This window comes from Aulonocara stuartgranti (genome assembly GCF_965226115.1).
Source record: "Aulonocara stuartgranti genome assembly, chromosome: 1".
Lineage (NCBI taxonomy): Eukaryota > Metazoa > Chordata > Actinopteri > Cichliformes > Cichlidae > Aulonocara > Aulonocara stuartgranti.
Genome location: NC_138939.1, coordinates 21,947,501 through 21,964,970, shown reverse-complemented (window position 1 = coordinate 21,964,970; position 17,470 = coordinate 21,947,501). Strand labels below are relative to the sequence as shown.

Genomic DNA, 17,470 nt, shown 5'->3' with positions numbered 1-17,470 from the left:
AATACTAAATGTTAAACATTATTGTGCAGCACATAAGATCAACAGAACACAGTGTGCTTTGAGGTAGGAGCCAAAAAGGGTGTAGTTTGTGGGTGTGATCACCCGTGTGTACACCTGTGAGCATGGACGCGCTTGTTTTTTGTTTTTTAAAAGGTTCCTTCATGTAATAATCTGCTAGAGGGTGTGGGGGGGCCACAGCCCCGTCCTCCAGGGCGTGAAGCAGGTGTGGAGGAGATCAAAACTCCAGACATCCAGAGGCCCCCAGAACACAAGAGACCAAGGAAGACCAACAGAGGGGCAGCTGCGCCACTGTCCCGGAAAGAGCTGAGGAGAGTCCCAGATGAGGGCTCACTCAGCAGCCGCGGAGCAGAAGCCAGGGGGAGTTGCAGTGACGCGCCCGTGAGCTCCGCCGGCAGCCAGCTGCGCCTGAGTGACCGAGCCCCAGGCCGAGAGGCCGGGGGCACCCCACCTCCGAAGTGGCCCGAGCGAGCCCCAGGCTCCAGGCCCCGATAAGCGGCCGCCAAGGAGTGAGCCGGTGTGTACCTGGACCCCCATCCCCGGACACAAAGAACCACCAACGCACCGATGTCTGAGGGGGTCCGCCACTGGCAGGGGAAGTGGTGGTAGGGGGAGATAGGCCTCCAAACCTTGGAGGGCCTGAGATGTCCCCAGAGAGGTGGCGCCTGACACCCAACCTGACATATAGACACAGACATACAGGCACACACAGATACAAACATCCATTCCCACCCTCATGCTCTCATATGCACTTACTCCACACTCAACCAACGTGGAGACAGACATGAAGAGACGTTGTACACACGATCACACTCCCCAAGCGTACTCTACAAACCGGGTCTAGGTGCCCCCGCCCCTGGAGGGGGGAACTGCACCCAGACCCAGGTGGTGTTTCCCTTTTCCCTGCGGTGGGGGGAGGCAGACCACCCCGACTCCGCAGCAGCAGGAAGGCTCCACACTCCAGACCGCAGTCGGACGGCCAACTCCTCCTCCTAGTCCTAGCCCCCCTGCTCCAGCAGGTCGCAGAGAATGGGGGTGAGAGAAGACTCCGAACCTCCCTCCACCCGCTCATTGTAATGTTGATGCATGTGTGTTCTAAGGTGCATTTAAAACCCAGGAGGGCATGGAGCTACCTGCCAGAGAGCAGCAGGTAAGCGCATGGTCCCTCCTGCTAGCCCTCAATGTCTACGTGTATTTAAAATTGAGAGGTGGGCAACGATGCCAGGGGTGGGGTGTACACCCTGATGGTACTTTGGACTCCGTGTATCGTGCCCACCCCCAAGATCCTATATGTATGTGTAATGAGAGTGTGAGTAATGTGAATGTCTAAGTTGTGGGATAAAATTGAGGCAGAGGCAGCCAGAAGGGGACAGAGGGGGGGGGGGGGGGGGGGGGGGGGGTAGCCTCCTCTGCACCCTGGTGACATACCCCTACTCCAAGGCCCTGCATGTGTGGGTGGTTGTGGTGGAGCAGGAAGAGGGAGGCAGCTGGAGATGGGGAGGGAAGGTCACTTAAAGGGAAAGATTAGGAAAAACGCACAAGGAAATACCTGGAAAATCTGAAGTGGAACAGCAAGGAAACAAGAGTAATTGGGTAATGTAAGCCAGGAAATTTACCTTACCTTTACCTTTGGTTTATTAGGATCTTGAGGCCACAAATCTTTACATTTTCATGGTGTAATAATGAAACACACACATGCAAACCAACTTATAACACAAACCGTGACTCAAATCAGGGTAAGCCCTTTAAATTAGACAGTTTTTCAATCCAGTTTTATTGGTTTCTTGTGTTATCTGTATTGACAGTGAATTCTCTCCCTTTATAGGCCATTATAAAACTGTTCTTTTCATTGCATTGGTTCTTGCTGTAGGTAATGATAATTGACTTCCTGTGGCCTGTCTGGTAGGATATTGGTTCTTAGCTACACTTAAATACAAATTTTCAAAACAAATAATTAATATTTGGCCCGAGGATGTAAACTACATGTATTGAGGATAAACTTAGGAACACTGGAAACAAGCTATATGTGTAAAAATCACTGTGCTTGTTTCTGTTTTAACAGAACTCCAGGTAACAAACCAGGCAGCAGCCCCAGAGGTCAGACTCCAGACGAGACCGGACGCCGCCACGGGCAGGGCCACGAAGCCAACTCTTCTGTTTCTGACTTGGCCAACTCGGTCACCAGTGACATGCTCATGGTAACATACACGAGTACTAATAGCTCAGATCTGTAGTCTGCTTTCTGCATTGATGATTTCAACTATATTTAGAGAGGAAGAACTGCTTTTGGCAAAGCCTCTGAATCAGAATAAATGAGATGGCAGAGAGACTTCACTGGTACTTTCAGATCATCTTTCATAATCTAAGATGAAAGGTGCATGCAAATCTGGAGATAAGAAAGTGGAAGACGAGCCAAAGGAGTAGATGAAAATAGTGTAAAATGTTCAAAACTTTCACCTGTTTGTGATTAATCACCATTACAAAGAACACTGTTTTAAAAGCTCAAATTAATACATTTAGCAGTACTGTTTATGTTTATCGCCTGTGCTGCCCAGTTTTCTAACTTATAGCAGCTAATCGTCTTCTTTGAGGCGGTTTGCAGCTTGACAGTTTATCTTACCTTTGAAAACAGCAGTTGACAGTTGAGTTAAAATGATCCACTTTCACTGACTGTGCTGAATTAAATGTCAGCGATAAAGTACAATCCCAGCTTCTTTTCTTTCTTTCTTTTTAAGCATCGTGGCCCTATTTTTGTATTTTGACAATCATTGCTATCAGTAATAATAACACCTAACCTGTCAAAGTCATTTCTGAAAAAACACAAAAATGTATCGTGCCAGTGGGGTGTCTGTTTGCAGCCAATCTAAAATGAAAATATATTTTAGAGGTAGTAGATTTTCTCAGAAACCTTCAATTTTCCCCACCAGATAACCTTTTTGCTTGCTTACCTGCTTTCTAGATCACAGTGGTTTATTTGTGCAATGATTTTCTTTGATATTTCACTATATGAGAAATAATTGGCAAGGCTTCAAAGATAAGATCAAAGTTGCAATGCAGATTTATTTATCATGAGCTACGTGTCACTTACTGTATATAATGCAGTCTTTTGGTTCAAAGACGGAGAAAGCCTACGCGCTTCAGTTCAATTGAGGAGGAAAGCTGTTTGAGAAGTCTTTCATCACTCAGGAAAGTGCTTTCTCCTTCACCCTCAGCGCACCTACCTGTAGAGCGTTACAGTTAGCTGCGGCTATACAGTAAGTCAGCTAACTGAAACATAAAGCAATCATTACCCTGAAGTGAGACGCCGGGAGGGGCGGCAACGTGCACCTGATTCAGAGAGGTTCGGTAATTAGCTGTGAGAGAACATGCAGTGCTGCTGTGGGTGCTGTGAGAATATGGCAGATCGGTATGAGCACTGTGTAATTATGTGGGTTTCATGGGGTGTCTGAGGAATTCACAGTGGCAGTGCCTAATGATAATACTCATTCTGGGCACTTTTGCCAAAGCCATCTATATATTACACAACCCTCCTTTCATGCTGAAAATACCAATCCTGCACTTTTGAGCCACTTGTGGTGCTATATGAAAAGACATAGTCATATATACAGACAGTACTGAGAGGAGGGACCGAGTGAAATGTTATTGGACGTCACAGTATATATGCATCCAACCCACTCAAGCATCTCAGGTGATAGGGGTTTGGGGGAGATTGCATGGGGGTCCTGTCAGCATCAGGTTCTTATCAGTACGTACTCTGACACGGCTTTCATTTTGTGTGGTGCTCACAGAGTGGTGGAAAGTGTGGTGTGAAAAGTGTCTTTGCCTATTATCACACATCCACACATTATAGGGAGGCTTATATGTGCTTTATTTGTTTAAAGGATAAGGCTAGTGATATTCTACCGTTTGTTGCCACTGTCAAGGAATCTAATGGAAGGATCCCGAGCACCCGAGGGTTAGTCCATTCATTTTTGAATCGCAGTTACAAAGGAAAGGAAAGGGTTGTAACATTTTGACAATAATAGCTCAGAATTATAGACAAATAATATCTGATGAAACAACATAAAAGTGTGCTTTATGTTGTTCTTGAACACTTGCAGTCAAGAATTGCTAAAAGTGCTCATGAGCTCTCCAAAAACTACTTGGAATCAGCCGTTCTAAGAGATCGGGAGATCCGACTGGAAGTGTCGCTTGTAGAGGTGAAGTCTGGTTGCTTTTTTTCAAGACTGACATGTGTGACCCTTTCCTAGATCACAACAACTTTGACTCACAGGACAGAAGAAGCATTGTGCATTGTAGAGATGCACAAAGGTGGCTAGAAAAAAAAAAGTTAAATGCTTTTTTATGAGTGTTCATCGAGGTGCAAAAGGACAATTTGATTCAAAGTGGAGGTATGTAGGGCTGCTGTGCTCCCAAGAGTGGCTGGCCTGCAAAGATCACACAACGAACTCAACACGAAGCCCTGAAAGAAGTGAAAAAGAACAGAAGTCAGACAGCAAAAGTGGGACATCTGCACAGATCTCTGCAGCTCCCTCAAATCTGACTTTTTTTTATCCACTGTGAGAAAAATGCTGCATAACAATGAGGAAAGGACAAGAAGAAGAAAAGAGCATGTTGTAAGTTTGGAATTAGGCCTGGCCTCTTGGCAATCCATGGGGAAACAATGAATTTAAAGTTGTGTGAAGAAGTTTTGAACTGTAGTATCAGGGCAAAAGTCAATTACTTTAAGCTTTGGAGAGATTTACTGATGGAATAAGACACTGACGAAGAGCACACAAGTAAATTAAGAATCAGAATCGCTGAAAAAGAACAAAATTCATGCTTTGAGATAGCCGAGTCAGAGTCCTGACCTTAACCCAACTGAGATGCTGTGGCATGACCTAAAGAGTCCACTCAAGTCATCTCAGAATTACTGATGAACTCAAACCAGTTATGTAGTGAGGAGCAGTCCTGAATTCCTCCTTAATACTGTGCTGGTCTCATAAGCAGTTCGAGGAAACATCTGACAGGAGTCACTGCTGATAAAGGAATGCAGTCAGAGGGATTATTACCTATGCATAATTAGAACATAAAATGTAAAACTGTTTATTTTTTTCTTTTATATATTGGGGTTTAGATGAAGATCTGTCCTTGTTTTTGTAGAAGTGCTGAAAGCCTAACTTACTTTTTTCCCCAAAGGGTTAGCACGCTTTTTCTTCCAACTGTGCATTTAACGACATGACTTCCAAAAAACAGATGTGCTCTGCGGTTTTTAGCAAATGTTACTCAAGCAAGAGTAAATGATACATTTATGTGTGGTGTGTGTGAGTGTGTCTATATAATATGATATAATCTATATATAGGCAGCACGGTGGCACGGTGGTTAGCACTGTTGCCGCACAACAAGAAGGTCCTGAGTTCAATTCCAACACCAGGCCGGGGTCTTTCTGTGTGGAGTTTGCATGTTCTCCCCGTGTTTGCGTGGGTTCCCTCCTGGTACTCCGGCTTCCTCCCACCGTCCAAAGACATGCAGCTTGTGGGGATAGGTTAATTGGATAATCCAAATTGTCACTAGGTATGAATGTGAGTGCGAATGGTTGTCTGTCCCTGTGTGTTGGCCCTGCGACAGACTGGTGACCTGTCCAGGGTGTACCCCGCCTCTCGCCCTATGACAGCTGGGATAGGCTCCAGCGCCCCCCGCAACCCTGAAAAGGATAAGCGGAAGCGAATGGATGGATGGATAGAGATTTTCCTTGTTTGAGGCGACCAAATACTTATTTTCCACCCTGATTTACGAATAAATTCTTTACAAATCCTACCATGTGGATTCATGGATTTTTTTTTCACATTCTGTCTCTCACAGTTGAAGTGTACCTCTGGTGCAAATTACTGACCTCTGTCATCATTTTAGGTGGGGGAACTTGCACAATCGGTGGCTGACTAAATACTTTTTTGCCCCACTGTATATATCTGGCCATGTTTGCCTCTGTTGCATGTGGATCGCTGTGGTTTTTAGAAAAAGAAATTAGGAAGGCAAATTTAAAAACTGGATAAGAAGGGAGGGGGGGACTCTAAGAAAACGAGAGTATCCAAATGCAGAAAATTGGGAATAGCAATTTAGGCCATCTGTTGGCTGGAGGACTGCATAATGAAAAGTCAACATATTCAGCATAGAGAATGAGGCTGGGCAGCACCACCAGGATTGTGTGGGAAAATACAGAATTGGATATTATGTTTCTGCCCCTTGAATAATGCCTCCAGCTCTTCCCCCATCAGATAGCACTTTTTAAACTGGATTCTCTCCCTCCCTTCAGGCCATGTCACCATCAGTCAGAGGATGTGTCTGTCAATAGATAATCTGCTTTTCCAAACAGCCATGCAACCAGCTCTGCCCTTTTCTTATGGGGGACGCTAGCCATGCAACATAACATCATGCTAGTTTGCCACTTACAAGCTGTGGTATTTATGGTGAAGTTCAGAATTGGTGCCCCCCGTGGTGTGGAGTTCAAGTCACTTGTTTAGTGTTCGCTCCTCTTTAAGTGTTCAGACTGTGTGACCATGCTGTGAATATTGCAGAGCTTGACCCTTGATTTAGATCATAGCAGTGCAGCTCCCGCGGTGCTACACTTTTATACCTATCCAGCCCCAGTTCATTAGGAAAAAAACATAAAGTAATGCGGTCTAATGTAACAGTCTTATATTCAAAATAACCCCCTCATTATCACGTCAGTATTCTTTGTTATAGGGACTTATTATAATCCTTTATGTACTTAAATCTGAGCAGTATGCTTAGATTTTAAACACTTTATTATCAACACTGACAGCAGCATTGCCGCATGGCTATTACAGATCTATAATCTAAAAAAAACCCAGCTTTTTAACTTTAGAGAAGTGCTATAAAATCATTCACAGATGGTTTCTTTTTCCACACAGGCATACAAACTCACATAGCAACTATGGCAGAGTCACCATACAAGTCTGTTATTGTGGCTGGGCTAATGATCAAACCGCCACCTCTACTACCTGTGCAACACCACCCCAAATGACATATGTACAACATACTGCACAGTGGGTGGAAGTTGTTTATAGAAAGTAGTCTATCTACTCACAATTTGGACACACCAGTTCAGCAGCACGGAAAATGACATTATCTGCATTAACACATATTATTCTTTAACTGGAATCTTATCTCCTTGGAAACAAAATTCAGTTTATATCCATTCAATTATTGTTTTTAGCCAATTTGTTGTTTTTGGTTTTTGTTTAAGCAGGAAGTACCGTAAAAAAATCTCTTTTGCAAGATTGTGCTGGTTCTCTTCCTCTGATTCCTTCTGGAATCTTTCTTATAATTGTCATATTTCCACCCTTGGCAACAAGAACTACAATCATTTGCGATACCTTTCACAACTTTCACCCCGCAGAGGAATTTTTGCCCACTCTTCTTTGCAGAATTGTTTTAATTCAGCCACATTGGACATTTTTAAGCATGAACAGGCTGTTTAAGGTCATGCCAAAACCTTCATTTCAATTTTTTGTGCCATTCAACGGTGATCTCACCGGTCCAGTTGTCCATGTCCTGAAGCAGCAAAGCAGCCCTAGACCATCACACTACCAACACCATGTTTAACTGTTGGTATGGTGTTCTTTTTATGATACTTAAGAGATGTTAGTTTCACACCAGAGCTAACAGGACTCAAACCATCCATAAAATTCAACTTTTGTCTCATCAGTCCAAGGAATATTCCCAAAAGTCTTGGGGATCATCAAGATGTTTTCTGGCAAATTTGATGTTGGTGTTGGTGTTGGTGTGGTTCAAACTTGGTGTTCTTCTTGGTCAGCAGTGGTTTTCTCCTTGGAACTCTCCCATGGATGCCGTTTTTGCCCAGTCTCTTTCTCATTGTTGAATCAAGAACTCTGACCTTAACTGAGGTGAGTGAGGCCTGCAGTTCAGATGTTGTTTGGATTCTTTTGTGGCCTCCTGGATGAGTCGTCAGTGCGCTCTTGGGGTAATTTTGGTAGGCCTGGACTCCTGGGAACATTCACCACCACCCCATGTTTTCTCCATTCTTGTTGATAATGGCTCTCACTATGGTTCACTGGGGTCTCAAAGCCTTAGAAATGGCCTTGTAACCCTTTCCAGAGTCATAGATGTCAGTGAACTTTTTCACATCTTTTAGCCTACTTCACTTTGTCAGATGGACTCTATTCAAGTGATTCTTTGGTCAAACAGGTCTGGCAGTAAGCAGGCCTGGGTGTGGCTAGGGGAATAGAAATCAGCATTTCAAGAAAGTGTATTTATTTATTCATTATTTATTTAATAAATGAATATGATTAAAGACTTTTCCCAGTGCTGTAAATCCTCCAATAAGATAACAGAGTTGAATAAAAATAAATAATGCCCTGCTTATCTCCTCTTGTTCTGTCAGCTGTCACCAGGTTCAGAGGAAGAAGAACATGAGGGTCCAGTGTGTGAAAAGCTGGGTCGTATTCAGTTCAGTGTTGGATACAGTTTTCAAGACTCCACCCTCACTGTGAAAATTCTCAAAGGCCAGGATTTGCCAGCTAAGGACTTTTCTGGCACCTCTGACCCATTTGTCAAACTATACCTGCTGCCAGACAAGAAGCACAAACTGGAGACAAAAGTGAAGAGGAAGAATCTAAACCCCCACTGGAACGAGACCTTCCTTTTCGAAGGTGTGATCAGGAAGCCTTTCCTTAAACACATTCACAGCATATGCAGGCAGTCATTTCTGTCTGGATCACTGTAACATATTAAGACTATCGTGTGTTAATCTCTTTCTCAGGGTTCCCCTATGAGAAGGTGGTTCAGAGGACCCTGTACCTCCAGGTTCTTGACTACGATCGCTTCAGCAGGAACGACCCAATAGGAGAGGTGTCCATTCCACTCAACAAGCTGGACCTAGCCAACATGCAGACTTTCTGGAAGGAGCTGAAACCATGTAGCGATGGCAGTGTGAGTAAGAAGGAAAGAGGCTGAGTAGAGGAAAAGAAGATAGACAGGAAGGGAGGGGCAAGATGAAGAGAAAGAGAAGATGGGACAGAATGTAGCGGGTGATGTCATTCCTGGCTGCCGTGATGCTCCCATGGGAGATGTAGCAGCATGCTAGAGGGAGAAGGGATAGGGAATATGGAGAGGCTGACAGGTAGATGAAGGAAACACAGGCAAGCAAAGGAAACATAGGATGAGTGACAGAATGGAGAGCAATGCAATGAGGCAATTAAAAATGAACAGTTTGTTATTGTTTTTGTTATTGTCTATGGTTTTTTCCAGGGAAGTCGAGGGGATCTGTTGGTGTCTCTGTGTTACAACCCCACAGCCAACACCATCACTGTGAGCATCATCAAAGCCCGCAACCTCAAAGCCATGGACATTGGAGGCACTTCTGGTATAGATACTCCCTCATCTTCCTTTCTTCAATACATTTTTACATTCCAACAACAGAAAATGAGAAAATAGCGTGTTTATATTTCATTTTTGGTTTTTTGTTGTTGTTTTTTTGTTCTCATTAAATCCCCAATTCTGGTAATTCATGAATGCTATATTGCTTCATAACCGGCACATTTCCCTCTCCTCAGACCCCTACGTAAAAGTGTGGTTGATGCACAAGGACAAGCGTGTGGAGAAGAAGAAGACGGTGGTAATGAAGCGCTGTCTGAACCCTGTTTTCAACGAGTCCTTCCCCTTTGACGTGCCTGCCCACGTGCTGAGGGAGACCACCATAATTATCACCGTCATGGACAAGGACAGACTCAGCCGCAATGATGTCATTGGGAAGGTATCTCCTTCCCACTTCTCTTCTTCGCCTCTTCCTCTCTTCTTCTTCTTCCTCCTCTTTTTTTCTCTCTTCCTCTGTGTTTTTCTGACTGTCTGTCAGACCATCAGCAGATGATCAGTGAGCCAGTCTCTACTGACCCCTGCTGGAACATGCAGTTCATTCCCCTGTGCTGTAAATGAACTCATATGCAGCAAACAACAAGCAGCTAATTTTAAGTGTGAAAGTAAAAGTGTGCTTTATTTAGACTTAATACTACAACATTTAGGAATGGCACAGAGGCAGATGGAGATACACACAGTCAGCAAACTGCACATTTACTGTTTTGGCTAAATGCAGATGGTGAGTTTAAACCTTTCCAGCTTTAACCGGAATATCCCCTGAATTTCTTTGTTGAATTAGCTGATCAACTCTGAGAAAAATTAATGTATTTCTGTTACAACGTGATTAAACATTTTAAACTTCTTATCTGCATCTTTTAGTTTCCTATAATTTTTCGTAGTTTTAATGCTTTCTGGGGAAAAAAATCTAATAAATTGCAGCTTCTTTTAGACACAAAGACATGTAGATGTACTTTACTTTAAACGGCAAATATGAACCCAGTACTGTGCAAAGGTCTTAAGCCACCCCTCATTTCTTTATATTTTGCAACCAAGGAATCTTGGAGTTTCTTGTGACTTTTTAAAGTGGTCTTAAAGAACAGTTCTCCAGGGTTTCTGTAGATCTTTCAAATGTTGTTTTTGGACATTGGCTGCTTTTTCCACACATTTTCAGTCCTGCCCTTCACACACACACACAAGCAGGCAAATAACTTGAGGGGATTAACCAGTGCTGTGTCTACACATGACAGAAAATTTAACAAAGAACCAACTATAAATTTGTATCCTTTTTTGTTACTAGCTGCCTGTCGCAAAAACATACATAATATGTTCCCATTTCTTTAGTTGAATCTACAAAAATGCCAAAAGTAACACAATTTGACAGTATAATATTGCATCTTTTGACCAACAAGGTAATTCCAAAAGAGCTATTTGCTGTAAGCTTGCCATATCGCAGCATGGTGTTGAGTGTGTCCTCAAAAAAATATGAGAAAACTGGTCAAACGGCCAACATCCAAAAAAAAGAGCTTTGAATGTCCTTCAACAAGCCTGGAGAACTATTGCTGAAGACTACTTAAAGGAATTACAAGAAAGCTGCCTAAAAGAGTTCAGGCTGTGTTGAAGAATAAAAGTGGTCACACCAAATATTGATTTTCAAGCCCGTTGTACAAACTCTGTTTTTACTTTACATGCTGTATTTTCGTGTATATTTACACCTGCTTCAATAAATCACTGCACCTATTTCTCATTTTCCAAGCAAAATATAAAAATTTGAGGGTTGGCTCAAGGAGTTTTGCAGACCATTGTTTATGTATTCCTTTGTACTGCTGCCTGTAGACAAAGTCACATTGGGTGCTCTGACTGAACAAGTCTGTGTTACGCTTGCTCAACAATTAATATGAATTAATTCACTGGACATGCAATTTAACAGTTTCTGCTTCGGTTGTAATTACTACCAAATTAGATTGTTCTTTTCTCGAAACTTGTGGGATTTGTCAGGATTTTAATATCCCATAAAACCACAGTTTCTTTTATCCCATAACTGCTTCAGATATCAGACTTAACAGTAACCAAAATAACTCCTTTTTTTCCCTGTGCAGAGTGAATGATTTGCTTGTTTTTAAAACCAAACACCAGCTTTTCTATAAATAAACATACGGTATATGTATTAGGAGAATAAAAATGGAATACACCAAAGCTTAAATCAAATCTTTGTTTCATCAGGCACTTAAAAAAAATCTATACGCTGTGTACAGCAGGGAAGAGCATTTACTTTATAAGGCTTTCATACACATCTACAATATTTACACTACTATATGTATTCCCATTCTAACCACATATATTATTTTCTTTCACGCCGCAGTTGCCTATTATTAGAATAGCTTCGTAGAACAGAGAACAATGAAAAAGTGAACAATTTTTCATGTGGAATCCAGGAGTTTCTTGCTACATTAGAATCGCTTGCAGACGAGTCTGTGTTTGATCCTATTAGTAACAGCATTAGCCTTTCTCTGAGTTTTTCACTGGGTGAAATCTCTTGCTCTAATGGCTTTTTTTCTGCTCTGGATTTGAGTTAAATTCCAATTAGAGCAGCAGGCTTAGTGGTGAAAGGGCTACACTTAAGAGTCACAGTTTTTTTCTCTTAATACTCTGCTGTTTTATTGGGAGCATTCTTTACAAATAACATCTATCTCTGTGTGGCTGTATAGAAGTTACAGTGACTGTCTCTTCCTCACAGATTTATCTTTCATGGAAGAGTGGCCCTGCAGAGGTAAAACACTGGAAAGACATGATGGGTCATCCTCGCACTGCCGTGGCCCAGTGGCATGCTCTTAAGGCCTGAAGGACCCAGCAGCCCACCTGCCTACATTGTTTTCCCCTGAAGAATCCCCCCACCCTGCCCCTGCCCTCGGCACATATCCCCTACTACCTAAATGCACTGTTGGGCTTCAGACCATCTATCATCTCTTTGTTCTCAGGCCTCTTTGATATTCCTCGCCTTCAGTTCTCATGACACCTTCCTTAAATTTCACCCCTGTCAAGATCTGATTCCCGCCTGACCCTGTCTCATCCGTTTGTCTGAACTTAAAAATGTCTTTGATGTCATACGCTCTCCTTGTTCCATCTTTCTTTTTTTTCTCTTTTTTTTTCTTCCACCACGTTTCCCTAATGTTTTACATCAGAGCAGTACCTCTTAACACCCGTAATTACAAACTACCAACCAAAAATGGATCAAACAGGCATTCCAACCATCCGCTGTGGCAGTGTGTTTGTTTGATTGTTTGCTTGATTGTTTGAATCCTTCTGTGTTTCTGTCTCTCTTCCGACATTCCTTTAAAATGCCTAAAAAAAAAATCAGGAAAAGCGGCACAGGCAACAGAAGAGCGATGGGCTGTATTTAAAATGGACAGGAACTGGACTCTGTCACTCATCATGTTTTTCACTCTTCACTCCTCCTCCTCCTTCTACCACTGTAATAATTCTCCCTTGGCTGGAACCCTTTGTCGTCTGTGCGTGCTGTGGGTGATGTGCTGTAACCCCAAATGAAGATCGTCAAGAAAAAAATAAGAAAAAAAGGATATGAACATGAACATTTAGCACTGGTCTAAAAGGGGCAAGTGTCAAACTGCTTTCCTATTTTCTTTAACTCCCGATGGACAGAAAAAAAGAGTAAAGTGATTAATGTTGTGTTTTATTTATTTATTTAATGAGTTTTGTTTCGAAAGAACTTAGAGAATCAACCTGTTCTTCCAGAAAATAAGCAAAAAGCAGCTTCCATGAGTGTGGAAGTGTGGGGATAATGCGTGTGTGTGCGAGTGCGAGTGTGTGTGCGAGTGTGTGTGCGAGTGTGTGTGTGTGTGTGTGTGTGTGTGTGTGTGTGTGAGGGAGGAAATATTTTAGATTTGCACGGCTGAACAAAAAATATTGTCGAAAACCAAACTGCCCTTGATAACAATGACAAAAAATGAGATTAGCTGAACATGTGGGTGGAGGTCACTGAAGTTAGTGTCAGTCTGTCCAAAACACATACACAACTTTCTAACACGCCCTTTAGTGGTCTCAAAAAAGACAGCTAGTTTCAGTTTCACATGTAAAAGATTTGAGCTCAGAAAATCAGACTAACTGCCGGAAATATATAACAGAGGATTTCATTGTCAAACAATTTACCACTTTGATTTTTAACGTTGTTGTGTTTTGGTAAATGGATATAGTCCAGAAACCCCAATGTAAATGGTTTTCTTTGAGAGCAGAAAACAATCTGTGCAAATTGTTGACGACATATAGACATGGTAAAGCAAAGGTACACCCTTTCTCAGTTCTAAAGTTTTACATACCAGCACATAATAAAAAGTTATTGACATGTGGTAAATACAACCTGAGATGCACAACAACACATTAGTTTAACTGAAACTAAGCCAAAATGAAGAAATAGTGTGTAGAAAGCTTATCGAACCGCCTTTAGCAGCAATAACTTGAGGTTAAGAGCTGGAATTTGACTGGGCCTTTGCAACACCTTAATTTTTAGCTTTTCTGCAATGTTGTAGATTTGCTGCTGTGCTTGGGATATTATTGCAGCCAGGCTTTAGTTGTCAAACAAATCGCCTCACATTTGACTCTAGAATAGTTTGATAAATAACTGCAAGGTGTCCAGGTCCTGTGGCTGCAAGCCCAAATCATCACCCCTCCACCACCGTGCTTGACAGTTGATGTTTGTGCTGATCTGCTGTGTTTGGGTTTCTCCAAATGTGGCGCTATGACCAAACATCTAAGGTGCACATAGTTTTTCACACACACTGTTTCGGCATTTTGGCTTAATGTTTCTTGAATTAAAAAATGAGACTGTGTAGTATGTTTTATACTTCATGTGAGGTTGTATTTACCTCATTGTAAGACCTGCTAGGACAGATTATGTTTTTTATGTCCTGATATTTAAACCTTTTTTCTTTTTTTCTTTTTCTTTTTTTTACCACTACATTTTCCGAGTTTATAAGAAAATATTGAGTCCTACAACTAGAATTTCACTTTTTTCCATCACATTTCACTGCTGTGGTACCACAGCAGCCAACCGTTAATGCATGGCTTGATAACACTAGTGATAGATTGGAAAAACATTTTTTGAGATCTTATGTCCTCTGTCTAGCTTTTTACTGCTGTTTTTTTAACCATCTCCAAGATCTCATGGTGATAAAGTGCCCAATCCTACACCATGGCATTGCACCAATATGCAATACCGGCAAGTTTCTCTAAGTCCAGTACATCAGTGGCAGTGACCAGAAACTACAAGAAAAATATTTCTTACAGTAGTAACTTAAAACTGGCTGTTTTGGTGCGATGCCACTTTGTGCTCTCAAGAAATCTCAGATTGTATGTGCAGGCTCCGCCTGAGCAAACTGCTCTGGGCAGCCATGAGTAATAGTCAGTAGTAGTCAAAAGAAAGCAGACCTTGAGGGTTTTTTAAAAATGTATTTATATAGTTGAGATTTGTGTTTTCAAGGTTGACCATGAACCTTTAGACTCTTTTTTTGGGATGAACTGACAATTTATGAATACATGCAGTAAAATATGAGAAGAAATCACATGAAATCAAAAGTTTATAAACTGTTACAAGATTACAAATTACAAATATGCCCAAAATACAAAACAAGACTGCAGCCACAAGTTGCAGACGTTGTCAAGAGATTAAGAGCCCAGGAATATCATGGACTACAACTGGGTCGTTAATCTAGACTTAAAGACAGCAGCATTTGGAGGATTTGTAACGGACACAGGGAGTGGAGCTGCAGTTGAGAAAGCCCTGTCACCTTTCTGTTTGAAACGAGAACTGGGAATGTAAAGTCAGAGTTTGTCTTTATTTAGTTATTTTTTTTAAACATCTTTGCTGCCTGAATGCGACCTCCCTCAAGTCCTGTACAGACACGAGCTGTTGGGATGAATGGAAACAAATGAGAGTAATAACACCTGGGGTTGGGAAAAGTCTTTTTACATTCCACTGTTTGTTTTTTGTCTACTGGATGTATGTGTGTGTGTTTGCACCGTGGTTGAATGTCAGTATTTGAACTTATGTTTGTGTGATTGTATTTACTGTGAGTCCCTGTGTGTATATCTGCACTGAGTTCTATTTTGCCAGTTTAATACTGAACAGCATTCTTTGCTGTTTTTATTCTGTATGAATCCAGATGTACAGAGAAGTATGTTCTTTTCTTCTTTTTTTTAAGTTGTCACTTCTTGAAGAATCACTGCACTTGTTGACGATGATGCTGGAACAAACCTCTCTTCACAGCAGGCTTATTTTCCTCATGTTTGGAGGACATTTAGATCTCTTATACATGAGCTGAGAGTGAAGGTCACAAGAAAAAAGCTTTACAACAACCACAGATAAAAGTTGCTCCATTTGACCGCCATACACCAGATTTTCAGTTTAAACAAAAGCAGCTGAAGACGTTTTTCCTCTATGCCCTATCTCGCCTCTCTAAGTGGACCAATCTAATTCACCAAGGCCAAAAAACGAAGGGTTGCTCCTTCACGTCACAGCTGATGCTCCCTCAAAACACCCCCATTGTGCACACATGCTTTCTGGCACAAAGTATTCTGTGTGTGCCTTATGAACCCCGTCACGCCTTGCTCTTCACCATATGCGCTCCCTCTCCAAGTGTCAGGAAGGGAGGAGGGGGGAAAAAAGGTGAGACAGGAGATAATCATCACCTCTTTGCTTCACTGTTAGCTACATCTCAGGTCAGAGCAGAGCCTTGGAGCATCCCAAAATAACCACCTCTCATATTCATCTGTCTGTCCTGATGTACTGCCCTGCTGACAAAGCATTACATTCCAAAGGCTTAGTGAAAGTCAATCAATGCAATTTAAATATTGGTTAAAGATCAGTCAGGGTTTGATACATTTTTTTAAGAAATCGAGCTAAAATTGTCTTCTACACTCGTCACTGGCCAAAAACCAAACACTGGTAAAGTTTACTGGACAAGCTCGCATTTCTGTTTTAGGGCATTCTCTTTAGGGACTGCTTGAGACAAAGAGAGGTTAACCAGCAACATTTTAATTTATATACTGACTGTATAAAATGATTGTGAAAATGTTCTGTATGGAGAAAAAAAGAGAAAAAGAACCATCATTACTAATGGGGTTGTAGATATCTATCCTTGATATCACAAACCCCCCTGTTTCACTCCCTTTCTCTTTGTAGTTACACATCCGTGGGGTGCACAATGTTAAATATTGACCATTTATTTTTTTGAAATCTGTACAGTGTATATAATGATATAAATGTATATATAAAACAAAGATACTTCTGGTCTGGTATTGTATGAATTTTTCATATTTTCTTTTATTTATATTACTTTAACTGACACGTGTATTTCACAGTAATAGTTAATTCAGTCTTTATTTTAAGTTTTTGATTACTGGCTACCAGGGTCAGGAGCAGACCATACGTGCTGGATGGGCAACCAACTTTGACACTGGGGGAGGCATTTGGCTCAGGACAGCTATATATGATAGTACAGTCATGGAGACATTTAGCCACAACTCTAAAAGTGCAAAAATATCTATCTTAGATTGCAGAGGCAAAGGGGGAGACAAACAATAGAGACTTTTTCTCCACACAGTAGGACGGATGATTGTGAGCGCACAGTGTCATCAACACATTTACATTTGTTTCGCAGTTTTTCAGTAGAGTCGTGCTTTGAAACTAGTTCTCAATATCTGCTCAGTGTCCTCCTCAGAGTCGTGCTGATTACCTCAACTCATGCAGAACTACTGTGCTCACATTACAGTAACTTATCTGTGATATTTCAGGTTTTCATTACCAAATTGTATGAATTAGTGTAACTTATAGTTGAAGTGCATCAGTAAAATGCAGCTGAGGGGGTGTAGTCACTCTTTTAGGTGGGCCTAGACCCCTGAGATCCATGGCCACTTCTTGCCAGTAGTGTGTTGGACCTTAGCTTTTATAACTGCCTTGTCTTTGTGGCATAGATTGAACAAGGCGCTGTGAACATTACTTAAAAATTTTGGTCCATGTTGGCATGATAACATTACACAGTTGCTGCAGATATGTTGGCTGCACAT

The 17,470-nt window shown here is 41.8% G+C and overlaps 1 protein-coding gene across 1 annotated transcript in view; it reads left to right on the top strand.

Annotated features, from left to right (window-relative positions):
- The window catches only part of syt7b (synaptotagmin VIIb), a 125,767-nt gene extending 109,121 nt beyond the window's left edge, over nt 1–16,646 (top strand). The window contains exons 7-12 of the mRNA XM_082528546.1: nt 2,081–2,216; nt 8,424–8,691; nt 8,802–8,971; nt 9,290–9,404; nt 9,595–9,794; nt 12,129–16,646. Of these exons, the coding sequence (XP_082384672.1) occupies nt 2,081–2,216; nt 8,424–8,691; nt 8,802–8,971; nt 9,290–9,404; nt 9,595–9,794; nt 12,129–12,233 (994 nt within the window). The 3' untranslated portion in view covers nt 12,234–16,646. The remainder of the gene's footprint in view (nt 1–2,080; nt 2,217–8,423; nt 8,692–8,801; nt 8,972–9,289; nt 9,405–9,594; nt 9,795–12,128) is intronic.
- Nucleotides 16,647–17,470: the final 824 nt, after the last annotated feature.